We start from the raw sequence: 17,778 nt of genomic DNA, 5'->3' as shown, positions 1-17,778 counted from the left end.
TTCAACATGTTTGGTACCTTTGAGGAAGGCAAATTTTGAATTATTGAGAGACCAAATAGATGATATCCCACTGCCAGGACCCCATAAGCAGGAAGGATTTCAGAGGGATGAAATGCTTTCCTAGATAAATTCTAACAAATTGCAAGTCCCCTGAAGGAGAGAAGGAAAATCTGCACCTAAAGACATCAGCTTAGATTTTTAGAATAAGTTGGTCATAGTTTGAGGGCAAATAACCAAGGAGAAATTCTACCACCACTGGGATACATCAGAAGAGGGTCTGGAATGCTAAAGGCCCAGATGAGCTAAGTCTTCTGAAAAATGTTCATCAACGAAAAGAGTCTTTAAAGCTGTGTTTGTAGTAAGCAAAAGAAGAGACCCGTTGCTTCTGCCAGTGTCCAGAGAAGGAACACAACGTGGCATCTAATTTCTTCTGTCTCCTCTACGAAGGAAAATAATACGTGAATCATGTATTATGTGATTATGTGCATTATGTGAACAGGCTCTGTGCCAATTGATGTAGATTATTTTATTTCATAATAACACTGTGAAGTTTTATTTTCTCTATGGAGAAACTAAGGCTTGAGAAGGCTAAAGAACTTGTCCAGGGCTGTAGCCGCGTAGTGGTGGTGCAGGGTTGAGCAATCTGAGTACAGAACTTCAATCCGAACAAACCAGCACACCACGCCACCTTCAGTGAGAACGGGTGGGCTATGAGAGGCGACAGAGTAGCAGAATCCAGGGGAACTGACCCATCTCGAAAAGAAAGACCTGAAGTTGCTTCCCGGATTCACTGCTTACCACTTAGCAGTATGTGACTTCCGTGGTCTTTGATTCCCACATCTGTGAGACCGGAATAACAATTACCTGGCACTGTTGTTACAGGAATTCAAAATTAGGCACAAAAAGTGTTTGGCACAGAGCAGGTGCTTAATAAGTAACAGCTGTTTTTGTTCTCATTGGAGGGGGGGTGGTCACCCTTGGCCTAATCTTCATTTTACATATGAGATTTGTGGGGCTCATGAATGAGTTATACATGATGTCCTTGCCTTTGAAGTCAGCCTCTGGGATCAGCGTATTAAGGTGGCTGGGCTCTCCAGAGTTTACATGTGACATTTCATGCACGTCAGCCTCTCCCAGCCCTGCTGTGAAGCAGGGAGCAAGGCTGAGATTTCAGGTTCTATGTGAATACCTAAGGCCTGGAGGGATGAAGTGAATTGTGTAAGGTCTCACAGCAAATCGAACATCTTTCACTTTTTGTTGGGATTAGCAGATAGATCGGTGAGAGCGAGTACTGATTTCTGCAGGGAATTCAACAGGTCAGCCAGGCTGTCTCTAACTACAAAACAAGCAAGGCCTTAGTGACAGTTCGCCTACTTGGGTATTGGGGCGCCTGACTGGCTCAGTTGGTGGACAGGTGACTTAATCTCCAGTCATGAGTTCAAGCCCCACATGGGGCGTGGAGTCTACTTAAAAAAACATATATATATAGTTGGGTGACTGTTGCAGTTGAGGAAGGACCTGCACCTCAGGAGTGTTGTTAAATAGACCACTGTTGACCTGACCAAACATGTGTCCTGGGGAGCCTGGCCTGGAATGGGTCACACTGGTGTTGAGGCTTGGATGAGCAACCTGGGAATTGTGCTGTGTTTGTGGCTGACACACTCTGGGAGGGCCAGCCTGTCAGGACACGGGGTGACTGACCAGGACTCCTGTAGACTGCAGGGGCTAGAGGCGGACAGAAACTGATGATGAAATTAAATCAAGATTGGGGTAGAGCTTTGCACAGAAAACCAAGTCTGTAGGGGCACCTGGGTGGCTCAGTTAAACATCTGATTTCGGCTGTCTGCTGTCAGCCCAGAGCCCGCTTGGGATCCTCTGTCCCCTCTCTCTTTGCCCCTCCCTCACCTACATTCTTTCTCTCAAAAATAAATAAACATGAAAAAGAAAAAACCAAGTCTACAAGTGCAGCATGGCTGAAGAGCAGTCAATGAGGAAGACGGCTGTTGAGGTGTTAGGGTGTCTGGAAGCGATATGTGTGTCAGCAGTGAGGTGGGCTGTCCTGGGCTGATAACAGCCTTCAGCAAAGGAGGTGATGAGCCCTTTGCTCTCAGCACAGGATATGGTTGGGCTGTTGCAGAATTTGGAAACTTGCCATGGAAAGGATCAGTTGAAAAAAACTCTGGGCTGCCCTTGGCCAAGGTGAGATTTTAGAGAAGATGACAGGGCATGGCCGACTTCAAGTAGGTGAGGGACCCCACCCCTGGAGACAGTGTCATTGATGTGGGAAGGGTTTAGGATTATGTATTTTTAACAGACTCAGGAGGTTCTGATGCATCTGAGGCTTGGGAGCTGTCCTGAGGAAGAGAGGTTGGGTCCCCAAGGGTGGACCCCAGCCGAAAAGCAGACTGTGCAGGGAGGCTGAGTGTGCAGGAGAATATTCTGAAATTATTCAGAAATGGGTTGGGTGGTTGTACAGGATGATGCACTGGTGTGGGGAGGTGTATGGGGGTGGTGCTCCGAACTTAAAAGCGTAAGAGTGCCTTTATAGAAAAAGGGTCTTGGAGCGCCTGAGTGGCTGTCGGTCGAGTGTCCGACTCTTGATTTCGGCTCAGGTCATGATCCCAGGGTCGTGGGATTGAGCCCTGCATTGGGCTCCGTGCTGAGCTTAAGATTCTCTCTCTCTCCTCCCTCTGCTTTTCTCCCCCACTTGTGCTTTCCCTCTCTCTTTCTAAAATAAAATAAATAATAAGGGGTGCCTTGGTGGCTCAGTTGGTTGAGCGTCCAACTCTTGGTTTCAGCTCTCAGGTCATGATTCAGGGTTGTGGGATCAGGCCCTGCATCAGGCTCTGTGCTGATCATGGAGCCTGCTTGAGATTCTCTCTCTCCCCCTCTGCCCCTTCCCTCCCCAATAAGTTAAATTTAATTTAAAAAATAAATAATGAAAAAAGAAAAAATGGCACCTGGATGACTCAGTCGGTTGAGCATCTGACTCTTGATTTTGGCTCAGGTCATGATCTCACAGTTTGTGGGGTTGAGCCGCGCATCAGGCTCTGCGCTGACAGCATGGAGCCAGCTTGGGATTCTGTCTCCTTCTCTCTCTGCCCCACTTTTTTCTCAAAATAATAAATAAACATTTCAAATAAATAAGTAAAATTCTTTAAAGCGGGGGAGCTTAACGAACATGTAAGTTGTTGGGGGCTTCCTAAAAATGTTTTCCCTTCTTATTAGTGTCTAAACCTGAGCCATACCATGTAGCACCTTCATTTTAAGTTAAAATGGAATAACATTAAAAACTCCACTCCTCACCACACTTCACGTGCTCCGCAGCCACATGGCTAGTGGCCAGTGTATTGGTCGTGTGGATCTAAAACATGTCTGTCGTGGCACGAAGTCCTGTTGGCCGGTGCTGGCTGTTGTGCACAGATGTTTGGAAAGCACAGCACTTCGTGATCAAGGATTGAGCACGCAATATTTCATCTGTTATGAACAACAGAGTTTATCTGCATTTTGGAGGGAAGGCTTAGGGAGTTATATAACTTGCCTGGGGCCACGGCAGGTAAGTGGGTCAGTCAGACTGGATTCGAGTCCTACTTGCTATGCTGTGGCCTTGGTCGCTTCTTGCAAGCCTCAATTTCCTCACTTGGAAAATGGACTAATCACAGGAGCCACTTCACTGGATGGCTGTGAGGCTGAGGTGATGTAACACAACGCAAAGTGCAGCACAGTGCTGGCATCACTGGGCATCAATAAATGTTTTTCTCTTACCCATAAGTTGTATTCTGTATGAGAGCATACTATGTTGTCCTTTCTCCCCCCGGTCAGCATTTTTCTTAAACCTGTTTTTTATTTATTTTTATTTTTTAATTGTTTTATATTTTTGAGAGACTGAATGGGGGAGGGGAGAGGACAGAGGATCCAAAGTGGGCTCTGTGAGCCCAATGTGGGGCTCGAACCCACAGACTGCAAGATGGTGACCTGAGCTGAAGTTGGATGCTCAACCGACTGAGCCATGCAGGCGCCCCAAGCCTCTTTTTCAGATATTGATGTACGTCCGTGGATTGCTTAAGTGTTCCCTTGCTATAGAGAATTTAGGACTTTACCTTTTCTCTACACTATGATTACAGCTAATTGTTTTGCCTACTGGGCCAGACGCTGGCTGTTGTTACATTTATTTTTTAATTTATTTTTTAAAGTTTATTTATTTTGAGAGAGAGAGAGTGTGTGCACACGCACAAGCAGGGGAGGGGCACAAAGGGAGAGATGGAATCCCAAGCATACTATGCTGTCAATGCAGAGCCTGACTTGGGGCTCAGTCGCGCAAACCGTGGGATCATGACCTGAGCCAAAATCAAGAGTTAGACTCTTAACCGACTGAGCCATCCAGGCGCCCATCTTATTACATTTATTTTTATTTCTAGGGAAACTTAAGCTTAAGATAGTTAGTTTACAAAAAGAAAGATCTGTATACGGACATTGGAAAGACGTGTAAGGTGTATTGGTAAATAGGAAAAGCAAGTTGCAGAGCAGCTTGTATGGTTTCTCTTACAAGGGGTAATAGAAACTGTGCCAAGTACTTTATGTAACCTCTCCTAATCCCCACAATAGCTCTGTGAGGAAGCAAGTGCTTAGGGTAAATTGACCGAGGTGACTCGATAGTAAGTGGCCACCTGACTGAGGCTCTGGTTTCCCCATCCTCCTGCCTTGCACTGGGGCCCCCGCTGTCGTAGCTGTGGTCAGAGCTGTGGCCGCGGTATGCCATTCATCCCAGGCCCTGGCTGTTGAAAGTCCTTTGATGTGTCATCGGTTACCGCGTGGGGCAGATCGTGAGGATCCCCTGCTGGAGGGCAAGGGTGGGCAGGTGGGTGGTGGTTGGGGTGCTGTTGGCTGTCATTAATGAGTGGCTTGAGCTGTGCCCTTGTACTGGTTCAGGTGCCGGGGTTGGTAGAGTTTGGATTTCAAGATTTTGGTGACACAAAGAAAGGGGGCCTCGGGTAGTGGCTTGAGTTTTGCCTTGGTATGATCCTCTGCTCTAGACAGGGAGCATCACCTGGAAAGGAAGCAGCCATTCCTTTCCCTGTGTCATTTTTTTGGGTTCCTTTATTCTCCTCTGATCACAGTGTACCCTGTGAAGGTTGTCACAGTTTAAAATTAACAGACCCCAGCATAACAGATTTATCTTGTTACTGCAGAACAGATTGCCCCTACACTTAAAGGCTTAGAACAACAATAAACATTCTCTCTCACAATTTCTGTGGACCAGGAATTTGGGAGTGGCTTGTCAGGGTGGTTCTAGCTTGGGGTCACTCAAGAAATTGCAATCCAGACTTTGGTCAGGGCCGCAGTTACCTGAAGGCGTGGCCTTGGGCTACAGCACTCTCGTGGGAGATGGTGTTGGTTATTGGCAAGAAGCCTCAAATCCTCTCTAAGTGGGCCTCTCCCAGCACTGTTTCAGTGTCTTAACGACATGGTAACTGTCTTTTCCTAAAGCAACCAGAGAGAGGGCTAGGCAGAAGCTGTCCTTTTATGACCAGTCTTGGAGGCCACATAGCCTCACTTATGCCCCATTCTGGCCATTAGAAGGAAGTCAGTCCTCTGCACATTCAAGGGGACCACCTTTTAAAGGGATAAGGAAACATCCGAAGCTTATGCACAGGGTTATCCTCATTTTTCCATCCATTCGATAATTACTCATCGAATCTCTGTTATGTGTCAAGTATAGTCCAGACACAGAAATAAATAAGACAAATAGGCTTGACCCCAACCCTCAAGGAACGTATTGTTCAGGTAGAGTAATAGCTATGATTTGGACAGTGCTTTACAGCCTCGTTAGGACTTTCACATACGTTCATATCTAACCATCCCGGTAGCCCTGTGTGATCACCGTGGCCAGTTACAGCCCCAGTGCCCGTCTCCTCTGGGGCTCAGATGATGGGGGATTTTCTTAAGTTGATAGAACTTGACTTTGATCCCAGCAATTCTGACTGCAAATCCCTTGCACTCTCCTGCCACGGGCTGTGTTCCCGTGGCTGCTGTATCATCCTCTGTCTCAGAGGAGGACATGGAGGCCACAGTCACTGGTGAGCTCTTGATACTTCCTTGCTCTCTTCACCACACTGAGCTGTCCTCTGGGGCGGGCCACCCTAAATACTCCATTGACAGTTGCTCTTGTCTTTCTTCTTGCAGAAAGCCCTGGGTGTGCGGCAGTACCATGTGGCCTCAGTCTTGTGCCAACGGGCCAAGGTGGCCATGAGCCACTTTGAGCCCAATGAGTACATCCGCTATGACCTGCTAGAGAAGAACATTGACATTGTTCGCAAAAGGTAAGGCTGCGGGGGGTGGGATGGGGGAGCTTTAGAGACCGCCACAGGGCTGTTTGTGCTTCTTGCCCCTTTCAGGCAGCACAGGAGGTGCTTGGCAATGGACGGTCGGTGATGGTGGTAGGATCAAGGCCTTTAGGGTACGAAGTTCCCTGCTGGGGAAAGGCATTGCAGATTGGTGGTGGGCCTTGGCCTTCTCTGCCAAGGAAAGATCTCTTACCAGAAGCCTGGTGATTTGGGCCACAGGGAAGGTCTCAGACACTCTATGGTATTGTGGCCTGAACCTCCCAGCCACCTTTTTTTCCAAGATGGACTGCTGACCCTGAGCTGGCCCTCTGGGATCCACCAGGCCCAGAGGCTGGCTAAATATCTGTATTTCCTCTTCAGTGTGTAGTCCTAGAGGAGAGCTCAGGCTTGAGACCCAGAAGAAAGCTCAGGGAGGGTCTTGAGCGTATCTTTTTTTCTGGGCCTCTCTTTCCTTGTTTGGTAAAATGGCAGCCATTTTCACACTGCTGTCCTGTGTGCCAGGTCCTGGGCCAGATGCTGGTGCTGGAAGGATGATGCCACGAGAGGATGGGGAGTGGGGCTGGTAGTACATAGCAACCAGCACTGCCCCTGGAGCTTGAACGACTGTAGTTAGGGCTGGGCGCTCGCCCACCTGGTGACTGTGACCCTGGGAGTAAGAGAGAACAGATATGAATATACCCATTTATAGCCGAGGAACAGGCTCAGGTGGAGAAGCAGCTTGCCCAGGGTCACACAGTGAGTCTCCCTGCCCTCAGCCCATGCTCTAACTGTACTCCCACGCTCCCTCTCTGCTGCCACTTTGCTTCCTCTTTACTGGTATCCTCACTTTGGTTTTAAGGGTAGGGACTGTCATAGTCTTTATCTCCAGCAGCCTCCCGCATGGCATCACCTAATTATAGTAAGAACTGATTAATGGTCATCAAGGATAACTATAATAATAGTGGCTGCCTGAGTGTGCAGTTTGTTCTAGGCACTTCATATACGTTTCTTTTCTTCTCAACAACCCCTACAGGTTGTTATTATATCCATCTCCCCATTTTGCAGATAAGGAAATCGAGTGTCAGGGAAATACCCGGTCTGAGGTCATACATCTATTGAGTGGTTGGACCCAAACTCAAGCCAGGTCTGTCTGGCTCTGTTGCCTCCCAGTGTTTGTTCTAGCATTCTTGTGGGTTTTGTCTAGGCTGCGCATTAGAATCATCTTGGAAGCTTTTATTTATTTATTTTTTAAAGATTTTATTTTTAAGTAACCTCTACGCCAAATGTGGGGCTTGAGCCCACAGTCCCGAGATCAAGAGTCACACTCCACCGACTGAGCCAGCCGGGCTCCCCGCTTTGGAAGCTTTTAAAACTACCAACACCTGGGCCCTGATTCCCTCCGATGGTGTGGGCCCTGTTCCTCAAAATGTGGTCTGTGAGTCAGCAGCATCAGCATCACCTGGGAGCTTATTAGAAATGAGGCTATTCAAAACAGAGATCAGTGGATGAAAATGTAAGAATGTTTTAGAAGGCCAGGGGACTTGGGGCGCCTGGGTGGCTCAGTCGGTTAAGCTTCCAGCTTCAGATCAGGTCATGATCTTGGGGTTCGTGAGTTCGAGTCCCACATCAGGCTCTGTGCTGACAGCTTGGAGCCTAGAGCCCGCTTCGGATTCTGTGTCTGTCTGTCTCTGTTTCTCTCTCTCTCTATGTCTCAAAAATAAATAAACATATAAAAAAAATTTAGAAGGCCGGGGGCTTGCAGAGGAACTCTTTCTCCACCCTGTGTTCGTGACAGAAGGAGCTCAATTCTGTTCTCGAGAAACTAGGTCTTTGTCATCCAGTATGGCAGAGGGACAGATGGACGTAGAGGACCCACTTTGCCATCCTCAGTTAATCCTTAAGGAAATGTGGTGCGGAACATGTCCTTAGGTTTTTGTCGCTGTCAGGCTTTTTTGTACAACTTTGGGCATTTGCTGTCAAGGTCTTTGGTTTTAAAGCCCATGTGCTATTTTTCATCTCCCCTGGGGCCCAGAAAGAGGGGCTGTGCTCTGCGCAGCGAGTCACTGCCCGTACACCAGCCTCGGAGATGCTGCCACAAAACGGGGCAGGCTGTACCTCAGGCCAGTGCTATTTTTATTCAAGGTTCTCATGACAGCAGAACCATAGAGGTTTTCAGAATTGCCACTTGCTCTGCCGTTGCCCACAGAGCCAGCCCCTTAGGGAGCTCTTGCTCTTGAGGGTTAGATACATGGGGGTCTAGAACCCAGGCCATCGGAAGGAAGTTGCTCTGCTTTCCCAGCAGAGTCCTAGTGGCAGTAATGATAGAACTCGAACACTTCCTGTAGGCTGGGCCCTGTTCTGAGTTTCCGGGCGTTAGTTACAGAGGGACGGTATAGGGCAATGTAAGGAGTGTGGACGCGGCGCCTGGCTGGCTCAGTCAGTGGAGTGAGTGACCCTTGAACTTGAGGTTGTGAGTTCAAGCCCCATGTTGGGTGTAGAGATTAGGTTAAAAAAAAAAAAATCTATGTAAATAAAGAGCTCAGACGTCAGAGCCACACGGCTTGGCTCCTCGCGGTCTGGCTCTGCTGCTCGCCAGCACGCGACCCGAGGCAGGTTGCTTCACCTCGCTGGGCTTCGGTGCCCTCGTCCGTGTTACGAGGCTGCGACGTGTTGCATCCATTGAGGTGCTTAGAGCCGAGCTGAGGGAAGAGGAAGTTCTGTGAGAAAATGAGTCTGTGGTGACAGAAAGCAGGTCACTGGCTGCTTGGGAGACGTGTTCAGTGTCTTGACTGTGGTGACAGTTTCACAGGTGTGTAGCTGTGTACTGTGTCAAGACTTACCAAATTGTGTCCTTTAAATGTGCGCGGCTTATGACAGGCCGGTTACACCTCAGTGAGGCTGTTTAAAAACAAGCGCCGAATGAGCGCTGTTAACCTCGGTCCAGGCCGGGCCCTGGACTTCGGAGGTGGGGTGGCGAGCCCTTTGAGAAGAGCGGTGGCTTTTCTGGTTACACAGTGGGTTTAGTACTGGGGTTAGGACTAAACCCAGGGCCTCTGACTCCTTAGTCTGATACTTTTTTTCTTTCCTGGCTCGTGGGGTGTGAGTGCAACTGCACCCCTTCCCTGAAGGGGAACGCTAACCGCCTTCCCTGGAGGCCTCTGGTCTGGGAGGCAGAGTGTGAGGTCTAGCCAGGGCAGCTGTGGCGGGCAGAGGGGAGGCTGCTCTGCGGCACGGGGCAGCCAGGTTGTGTGGGTGTCAGCAGGGAGCCTCGGGGTGGGCGGTTGAGGGCTGACCTGCACCAAGCTCAGTCGGCCTCGGGGGAGGCTGGTGAGGAGGAGGCCGCCTGAGGCCTGGCAGGGGCCGCCCAGGAGCCAGGGTCGGACTGCCACTTTGGCCCCAACGGGGAAGGGAGGGGTGGGACCTCCAGGGAGAGGGGGTCTAGGAAGAGGGTCTAGTGAGGGGCTGGGGACAGCGACTGGGTGTGCGTTGTTGAGAGCTGATAGCCGTGCTGGCTGAATGGGGTGAGAGCAAGGGGGGCTAATGGGAAGGGCTTCAGCCCAGCAGTGTAAACAGCAGGGGGTTGTGGGTTGTGTGGGATGCTGGTGGGATCCTCTGTGTCTTAGTGGGGCTGAGAGCACAGAAGAAGTGGCTGGGGACAGAGAGAATTAGAGGCTCGCAAGCAAGACCCTGACTGAGCTGGAGCAATCACCGCCACTCTGCTGAGCCTCCCTTCCCTCTTGCCCGTCTTATCAGATGACAGGGATACAATGAGGAGTGAATAGTGAGACACACATGTAATAGGGGTTCATCAGATAATAGTGATCAATATGCCGGAAGAGCAGATATCCTCTGTGAAAAAGCAACCTGCCCACCTCTCATGATGCTGTCAGTCACTTAAGTAATTTTGGAGCACCGAGTGAGTGCTGAGTGTCAGAGGGACTGATTCGTGCCCACCCCTCATGGTTGCCACAGCTGTGGGCAGGCAGGGCATTGTGCAGCCGGCACCTCTCCCTCTCCCCGCAGATTGAACCGGCCTCTGACCCTCTCAGAGAAGATTGTATATGGACACCTGGATGACCCAGCCAAGCAGGAGATCGAGCGGGGCAAGACGTACCTGCGGCTGCGGCCCGACCGTGTGGCCATGCAGGATGCCACGGCCCAGATGGCCATGTTGCAGTTCATCAGCAGTGGGCTGCCCAAGGTGGCTGTGCCGTCCACCATCCACTGCGATCACCTGATTGAGGCCCAGCTCGGGGGTGAGAAAGACCTGCGTCGGGCCAAGGTGAGCTGAAGGTGGCATTGGGGGACGGTGGGTGTGACATGGGACGAGAGGCAAAGCCCTTGAGCTAAGGCATCGCTTTGCAATTCTAACAGGTTCTTTGGTTTAGTCTTTTTTAAAACATCTTTGCTCTTTACTAACTCTGAAGATACCATTTGCTTATTGTGAAGATGTTAGAGAATGCCTAAAAACAAACAAAACCCAAATCATCCTTAATCTTACCACGTTGTTCTTGTGTGGTCATTGTTCTGGCACATTAGAAACAGCAGGTTATGACACAGATCGCCGGTCGCTCTGCAGAGGGTAGTTTGCTCCTTCCTCTCCGCCGGCGTCACACGTGCGCTCACCCAGGCGCTCGGCCGAGCCCCGAGGACCCCGCCAGGGAAGCGGGCAGGCGGTGCTGCTCGTTGTCCATCCGAGGCGGCCAGGGCCCTGTGCGGTGAGGTACCTCGGCTGCGTGGGCACGTGGTTAGGACCAGTGCCGTGTCCCGAGCGCCCTCTTACTGACTGGCCTCCTTTGGGGGGCTTTCTTCTGGGAGTTTGCTTAAGGACATAGCAGGGGCCGTGTGCCACAATGAGTAGTTTTTTCCTTGAATTCCTCGCACCCTTCCTCATGAAATCCCGTTCCTGCTCCTCCCCCCAGGCTCTGCTTGTGGCCCCTCTGCGTGTGCCTCTGCCAGCTCTGGCCCTCCACCCTTTCCACACCCTCCCCCAGCCCCCCGCAGTGGAAGGGGCGCCCTCCTGGGGGGCCTCTGGCAGGAGCTGAATGCTGGCAGGGCTGCCATTGAAAGTGCTCCAGCTTCAGGGTCAGCGGAGCTTCGAGCGCCTCTCAGGCCCATGGGAAGCACTCAGCTTTCCCACTGGAGCCCTTTCTTCCCACCCTGCCCTGCCAGTTTTTGTCCTGGTTGCCGGTGGTTGTTTTTCTACTCGGCTGAAAGCCCAGCCTGCTGGCCAGAGGTTTCCATGTTAGCAGCAGTGGGGGTGGTAGCGGTACAGGGGCTCCTGCGGTGCCAGGAGCTGGGTTTGGCCGGGAACCGCCCTGGGATGACTGCCCACAGCAGGGCCACCACCGCCTTCAGGGTCTGGCCCTCGCTTTGCTTTATGGATTCAGAATCTGCCTTCTGGAGATGAGATTCACAGAATCAAGGATTTCAGGGCTCACTCATTTATTTGACCAGTGTTTATTGAACACTAATTGTATGCCAGGCACTGTGCTAGATGCTGGGGTTTCTGTGTGAACAAGACAGGAGCCCTGCCTTCATGAACAAGGAGGGAGACCCACGTTAAACCATCACACAAATAGGTAATTGCCAGTTTGTATATATGTTATGAAGGGAAGACATAGGACTGTGAGAGTGTAAGAAAGCCATTCAGTTTAGACTCTGGGGGAACGGGACAGCCTCTTGAGGACGTGATACGTAAGCTGAAACCTGTGCGGATAAGCTGATACTGACTTGAGGAAGAACTTTGTAGACAGAACAGTGTATATAAAGACCCCAAGGCAGGAAGCAACTGGATGCTTTGTGGAGTTGAAAGAGGGCCATGGGGCTGGAGCTGTGTGTGGAAGAGAGGGTGGTATGAGTGGGTGGGGGCTCAGAAAGGGCCTTGAGGGCCATGGGCACCATCCTAGGGGTCCCTGAAGGGCTTAAGCAAGGAAGGGTGTGGCCAGATTGACGTATATTTGTAAATAAAGAGTCCCTCTGGCCAGGGACCGGAGAGGCTGAGTGACCTATCCAGGGTCGCATAGCCAGAGAAGACTCTCGGCTGAGTTCAGACCGAGACTCTGCTGCCCAGCTCTGTCCCCTGCCACCCCTGTCTCTTTACCACCACTTACACAGATACGAGGACACGCACCCGGAACACAGCCACTGCCTCCTGCCCTTGGTACCCTTGTTATAAGTGACGGATTTGAAGGAAAAAGCTGGCATATTCATTTCATTATTAACCAGAGAGAGACGGCTCTGGGGGCCCAAGTTTTTTGTGTGCTATTCTTTTGCCTGGGGGTACGAAATGGGCCTCAGAAGGGTGTGTGTGGTTGGTCTGGAGTTTAGGTGAAGGAGGTTGCATGGTCTTGAGGGTGTTTTATTGAGGGTCCAGGGAGCTGACAGTGAGTCCCTCTGCCTTGGGGCATGAGTCTCCTGTGCCGAGGCCAGCAGATCTCACTGCCTCGTTCCTCCTTGCAGGGGGGAGTCTTTGCAGTCCGCCTGGTCCCATCCCTTCCATCACTGAGTCTCCCCTGCCCAGGAGCGTGCCATGTCTTCCTGATAAACCCTGGCCTCACATTAGCTGTCCTGGGAAGCCTTCCATGCCCCCTGAGGAGGTCACCTTCAAATTCTAGGCAGAGTGGGCCTGGCCCAGCCTTGTTTTGTTGAAATCTGCATTTCAGAACATGGTCCATTTGACAGTCTCATTTGGGGCCCATCAAACCAGCAAGTATGGAACGCCTACAGCATGCCGGACGCTGGTGTTCTGAGATGCCCTCTTTGCTATAAGGGGAGGTAGCTTTATTTTATATTAGAATGTCGCTCTCAGGCTATGTGGTTGCACAGGCCTGGTTTCAAACCCTGGGATTTACTTTGGGGATCTCCAGCAAGTTATTTCACCTTTGAGCCTCGGTTTTTGCGTCTGTAAAATGGCCTTGGTGACAGTGCCTTCCCTGTTTCTTGGGATGGATTGTGAGGGTGTTCAGTGCAGTGGGCATTCAGTAAATGTCAGCTAGGATTCTGACCTTGCCTCGAATGAGGCCTCTGAGGTTAACAACACCTTGCCTGAGCTACATTGGAACTGGAATGTCCACTCGATGCCACTGTTTCCCTTTGACGGCTCCCTTCCCCCAACACCATATCCCAGTTAGATGGTCCTGTTGGATGTGCCCCCCACTGCTGGCCTTGACTGAAGACCTGAGTGCCAGAGGGACCCTTGGAGATGATGTAATTGAGTTCCTTCTGCAAATAAGGAAACTGAGAACAGGGTAGGGAAGGGACTTGCTCCAGAACTGCTCCCTGGCCAGGTGTCACAGAACTGAGGCTCTATCCCCGCTTCCTTGCTTTTCTCCCCAGACTGGCCAGCTGAGACTGGGCCAACATCCAAGCCCTTTTGGAATTATTTGTAGAAGACCTCCAGGAGAGGGCCTGACTTCACAGTGCCAGCATTTCAGAGTCGTGGGAGGGTGGGGGGGAGGTGAGCAGGAGTCGTCCCAGATGCAAACCGTGTTACTCATGCTCTGGTTATTGATTTGTCTCAATAGGACATAAACCAGGAAGTGTATAATTTCCTGGCAACTGCAGGTGCCAAGTATGGTGTGGGCTTCTGGAGGCCTGGCTCTGGAATCATTCACCAGGTAAAGCAGGGCTTGGCCTGCCTTTCTGGGGGAGGGGACCTTAGGGAACCAGAGAGCATCTCCTGGCCTACGGGACAGAAGGCCAGAGGCTCGGGAGGGCAGAGGGGTGTTGTATTATTTTTTTGTCTTGCTTTTTTCCACAAACGTTATTCCTTTTTGTGTGGATACCTAACATTTGATGGGCACATTCTGTGTGCCAGGCACTAGACTTCGCACTCGACAGATACTAACTTACTCATTGTTCACCACAACTCTGTGAGGTAGGTGGTTTCATGATCTACGCTGTGTAGGTGAAGTAACTGAGGCGCGAAGGAGTTAATCCACTTGCCCAGGGACAGCTGGCTGATCCAAGAGTCTGGCCCCACAGCCAGTGCTCCGCCCCGCGTGCTGCTGGTGTGCCTCCTGTCACACCAAGGCTTCTCCCCTCCTCGGCGCACATAGCGCTCCTTGGGGTCTTCTTGGCCCCTTCGTGGTATTGTGTGGGATGGAGGTACCGTAGGTCACGTGGCGGTGTCAGCCAGTTCTTCTGGGCTCTCCCGAAGGATGGATTTTCTTTTGATGGGCGATTTTGTGTGCACGCGTGTTTCTGGGAGATAGGTGCTTAGCTTTCATCCAGGGTGACTGGTTTGTGGGGAGCGCTAGCTTGTACTGGCTGTTTGCCATCCATCCTGTATGTGCCTCTTCGCGCCTTCCCAAGGTGACCCTTCTCCCCACCTCCATCCCAGCCCTCCTTCAGGGTGAGCTGAGTCAGGCTGTAATCCGACCCTGCGTGGGCTCCCGGCACTGCCCCACTCTGAAACCAGAGCCCATGGGTCACTGCTCTGCCCTTTAAAAATATTGCCCTCGCCAAGAAGGGACTGCCTGCAAATGGCAGGTCACGTCAGTCTGCAGGGGCTAGGAAGCTTCTCCCCACAGCAGGGCTAGGGAGTCGGGTAGATCCAGCTTTGGACTTTCGTCAAGAACGGCTCCCCAGTCCCAAGTGTCTCCCTTCCCACCTCATTCCAACCCCCGGGCGTCTTTGGCGGCTCATGGCCAAAGTTCAGGGCTATGAGTGATGGCAGCTCACACCTGCCTCTGGCCACCAGCTAAGTGTATAGCCTGGTAGATTTGTTCCTTTAAAAAGAAAATTCCCAGGAAGCATGTGATCTCTGTACAGCTTTGCTTTTCTCTCCCCCTTGATGTCAGGCCATCGGCAGCTTTAATCTACCAAACCAAACCTAACCCCTTTCCCTCCACCCTGAACGTCCTGTGCCTGGCCCGGCACATCCTTCCTCCTCCACATCTCTGCCTTTTGGTCACCTCTGTGAAGCCCCCGCCCCCAGTCCTCCCTGGTGCTGGGCATTGGAGCCCCCTTGTGTGATCCTCTGTGGGACCCTTCACATAATGACCCCAGGATGTGCCAGGTGCTTCCCCTACCGCACCACACGCTCTGGGGACAGAGACTGTGGTTTATTTATTCCTCTCTGGCGCTGGGCCTGGAGCCAGGTAGGTGCAGAATGAGGCCTCGGTGTACACTCGTTGTGCAGATGGAGGCTGAATTTTTTTTTTTCTGTAAGATTTTATTCTTTTAAATAGTCTCTGCACCCAACATGGGGCTCAAACTCAACCCTGAGATCGAGAGTCGCATGCTATACCGACTGAGCCAGCCAAGAGCACCCCGGGGGTGGCTGAATTTCCAGATTTATGTTCTAGGTGTTAGTCCAGACTAAAATACACTGATCCCCCATCCACGCAGCCATATCCCGCTGACTGCGGAGGTCACTGTACAGCCAGCTTCACTGTGACTCTTTCCTTAGTTCAGACCCAAGGTCCCTCTCCCTTTTGAACATGGGCCATATTCATGGTCTATACTGTGTAGACCACACTGAATTCTGTGTCTGGTCTTCATGGATCAAACTTTTAGAACCTTGAAGAGCCTTAGAGATTAACTAGTTTTATTTTATTTTATTTTGTTATTTTTAAACGTTTATTTATTTTATTGAGAAGAGAGAGACAGAGACAGAGTGTGAGCGGGGGAGGGGCAGATAGGGAGACACAGAATCCGAAGCAGGCTGCAGGCTCTGAGCTGTTAGCACAGAGCCCCATGTGGGGCTCAAACCCACAAACCATGAGGTCATGACCTGAGCCAGAGTCGGATGCCCAACCGACTGAGACACCCAGGCGCCTCGAGATTAACTAGTTTTAAATCTTTGTGGCTGGGGCACGGAGGCCAGAAAAATTAAACAGTTGAGCAGCGAGTGTCCTGTCCAACAGTTGTTTGTTCAGGATTTCCTCTGTGTTGGCCTTTTCTCCCAGCCAGCTGCCACCCTCCTGGGAAGAGACCAGGTCTTCTAACTGCATTCCGACAGGCAAGATCACTCACACCTTGCTGAGTGTGCTGGGAGTGTGCCCTGTCCCAGGGCAGGGGCCATGGGGTTTCCATAATAGTGCACGGAGCCTGCTCACTATTTAGTCAGGCCTGACCGTTCATGGAGCCTTTCTTGTCTCTGACCTCCTTTGCTCTTCCTAACATCCCAGTGTGTGCTACAGAATAAGTAAAAAGAAGGCCTCTCCCAGGTACTCTTACAGCTTAATATACATGTTCTCATGGCGTTATCACTGTGATTCGATGAGGTGAGCAGAACTGGCTACTTTTACCCACGAGGAAACAGGCCTGGGAGGTGAAGTAACTTGCCCGACGTCCCACAACTACTCGTAGGCAGTGGGGCCGGAGCTCAGACTGGGGCCCCTTGGCCAGGGCTTTCCCATGGGGTGCTGCAGCCTCAGGTGTAGGGTCAGGGCCGCACTACGATAGCCATGCCTCTGCAATCAAATGTTTTGGAGAAATGCTCATGGTCGGTGCCTTTCCGGCTAGGAGTCCCTCGATGAAGGAGCCACAGTAAAACAGGAAAGGTGAGGAGGCGGGGTGCCATCTTCACGTGCAAGTCACTTCAGTTCTCTAAGCCCCTCCAGGCCTCTGAGGGTGGGGAGGCATCGTCTGTACTTCCTTTCAGATCAGCAGCAGAAGAGCTCGTGGCCTGTGCTCCTGCTGGCTTCCCAGTGCTTGCTTGCGGAGACTGGGGCCAGGTCCTGAAGGAATTGTCCACCCTATGAAGCCCAGTAGGCAGTCACACTTGTCCCAGGACACATTCCCGTATCCCAGTTCATCTGCTTCCCACCACGGTTCTCGGCTCAGTGTGGTGCATGTGTTCTTGTTACCGTGCCGCAAACACGGACACTGAGGTGCAAGAAGGCACTCGCGAGCCCAAGTCAGACAGTCCAGGACTGTCGGAGCTGTTCGGGAGCCCAAGCCACCTGTCTCCCAAGCCCCTGGCCCTTCCAGCCACACCTGAGAGGCCCTCTCCTGGAGGGGTGCCTAGAAATGACCCAGGGGGCCAGTTTTGCAGACCCCTCTTGGTCCCCACCTCCATTCTCTGATGAGGGCTGGTAAGCTGAAGATCTTGGGTTCTTTTTCAGATCATTCTGGAAAACTACGCATATCCTGGGGTTCTCCTGATTGGCACTGATTCCCACACCCCCAATGGCGGTGGCCTGGGGGGCATCTGCATCGGAGTCGGGGGTGCTGATGCAGTGGATGTCATGGCTGGGATCCCCTGGGAGCTAAAGTGCCCCAAGGTGAGGAGTGGGGAAACGCTCTTTCAGGGGTGTTTTTAGTGGGGACGAATGGGAGTCTGTGAAACCCAAAAGGGATGAGGGAATATTTCAGACTCCAGTCTCTTTGGGGGAGAGCCAGGGGTAAATAAGCAGAAATGGGAATCCCAGCAGGCAGATGCTTTAGCTTCATGGTTGGAGCATGGTACACGGTGCCTGTAATTGCTGTCTCGCCCCTCCTGTTC

General features: G+C 51.5%; 1 protein-coding gene across 2 annotated transcripts in view; it reads left to right on the top strand.

Annotated features, from left to right (window-relative positions):
- ACO2 (aconitase 2) overlaps positions 1-17,778 on the top strand; it is a 55,957-nt gene that overhangs the window by 27,474 nt on the left and 10,705 nt on the right. Inside the window, exons 2-5 of one of the 2 annotated variants that reach the window (XM_025927068.2) lie at positions 6,184-6,320; positions 10,347-10,605; positions 13,850-13,942; positions 17,399-17,557. In XM_025927068.2, coding sequence (XP_025782853.1) covers positions 6,184-6,320; positions 10,347-10,605; positions 13,850-13,942; positions 17,399-17,557 — 648 coding nt within the window. The remainder of the gene's footprint in view (positions 1-6,183; positions 6,321-10,346; positions 10,606-13,849; positions 13,943-17,398; positions 17,558-17,778) is intronic. The other variant, XM_086712162.1, reaches the window with a different exon arrangement.

Source organism: Puma concolor, chromosome B4 (assembly GCF_028749965.1).
Source record: "Puma concolor isolate L17-30 chromosome B4, mPumCon1.1.hap2, whole genome shotgun sequence".
NCBI classification, from domain to species: domain Eukaryota; kingdom Metazoa; phylum Chordata; class Mammalia; order Carnivora; family Felidae; genus Puma; species Puma concolor.
The sequence above is the reverse complement of the archived record's forward strand: the minus strand, read 5'-3'. Positions and strand labels throughout refer to the sequence as shown.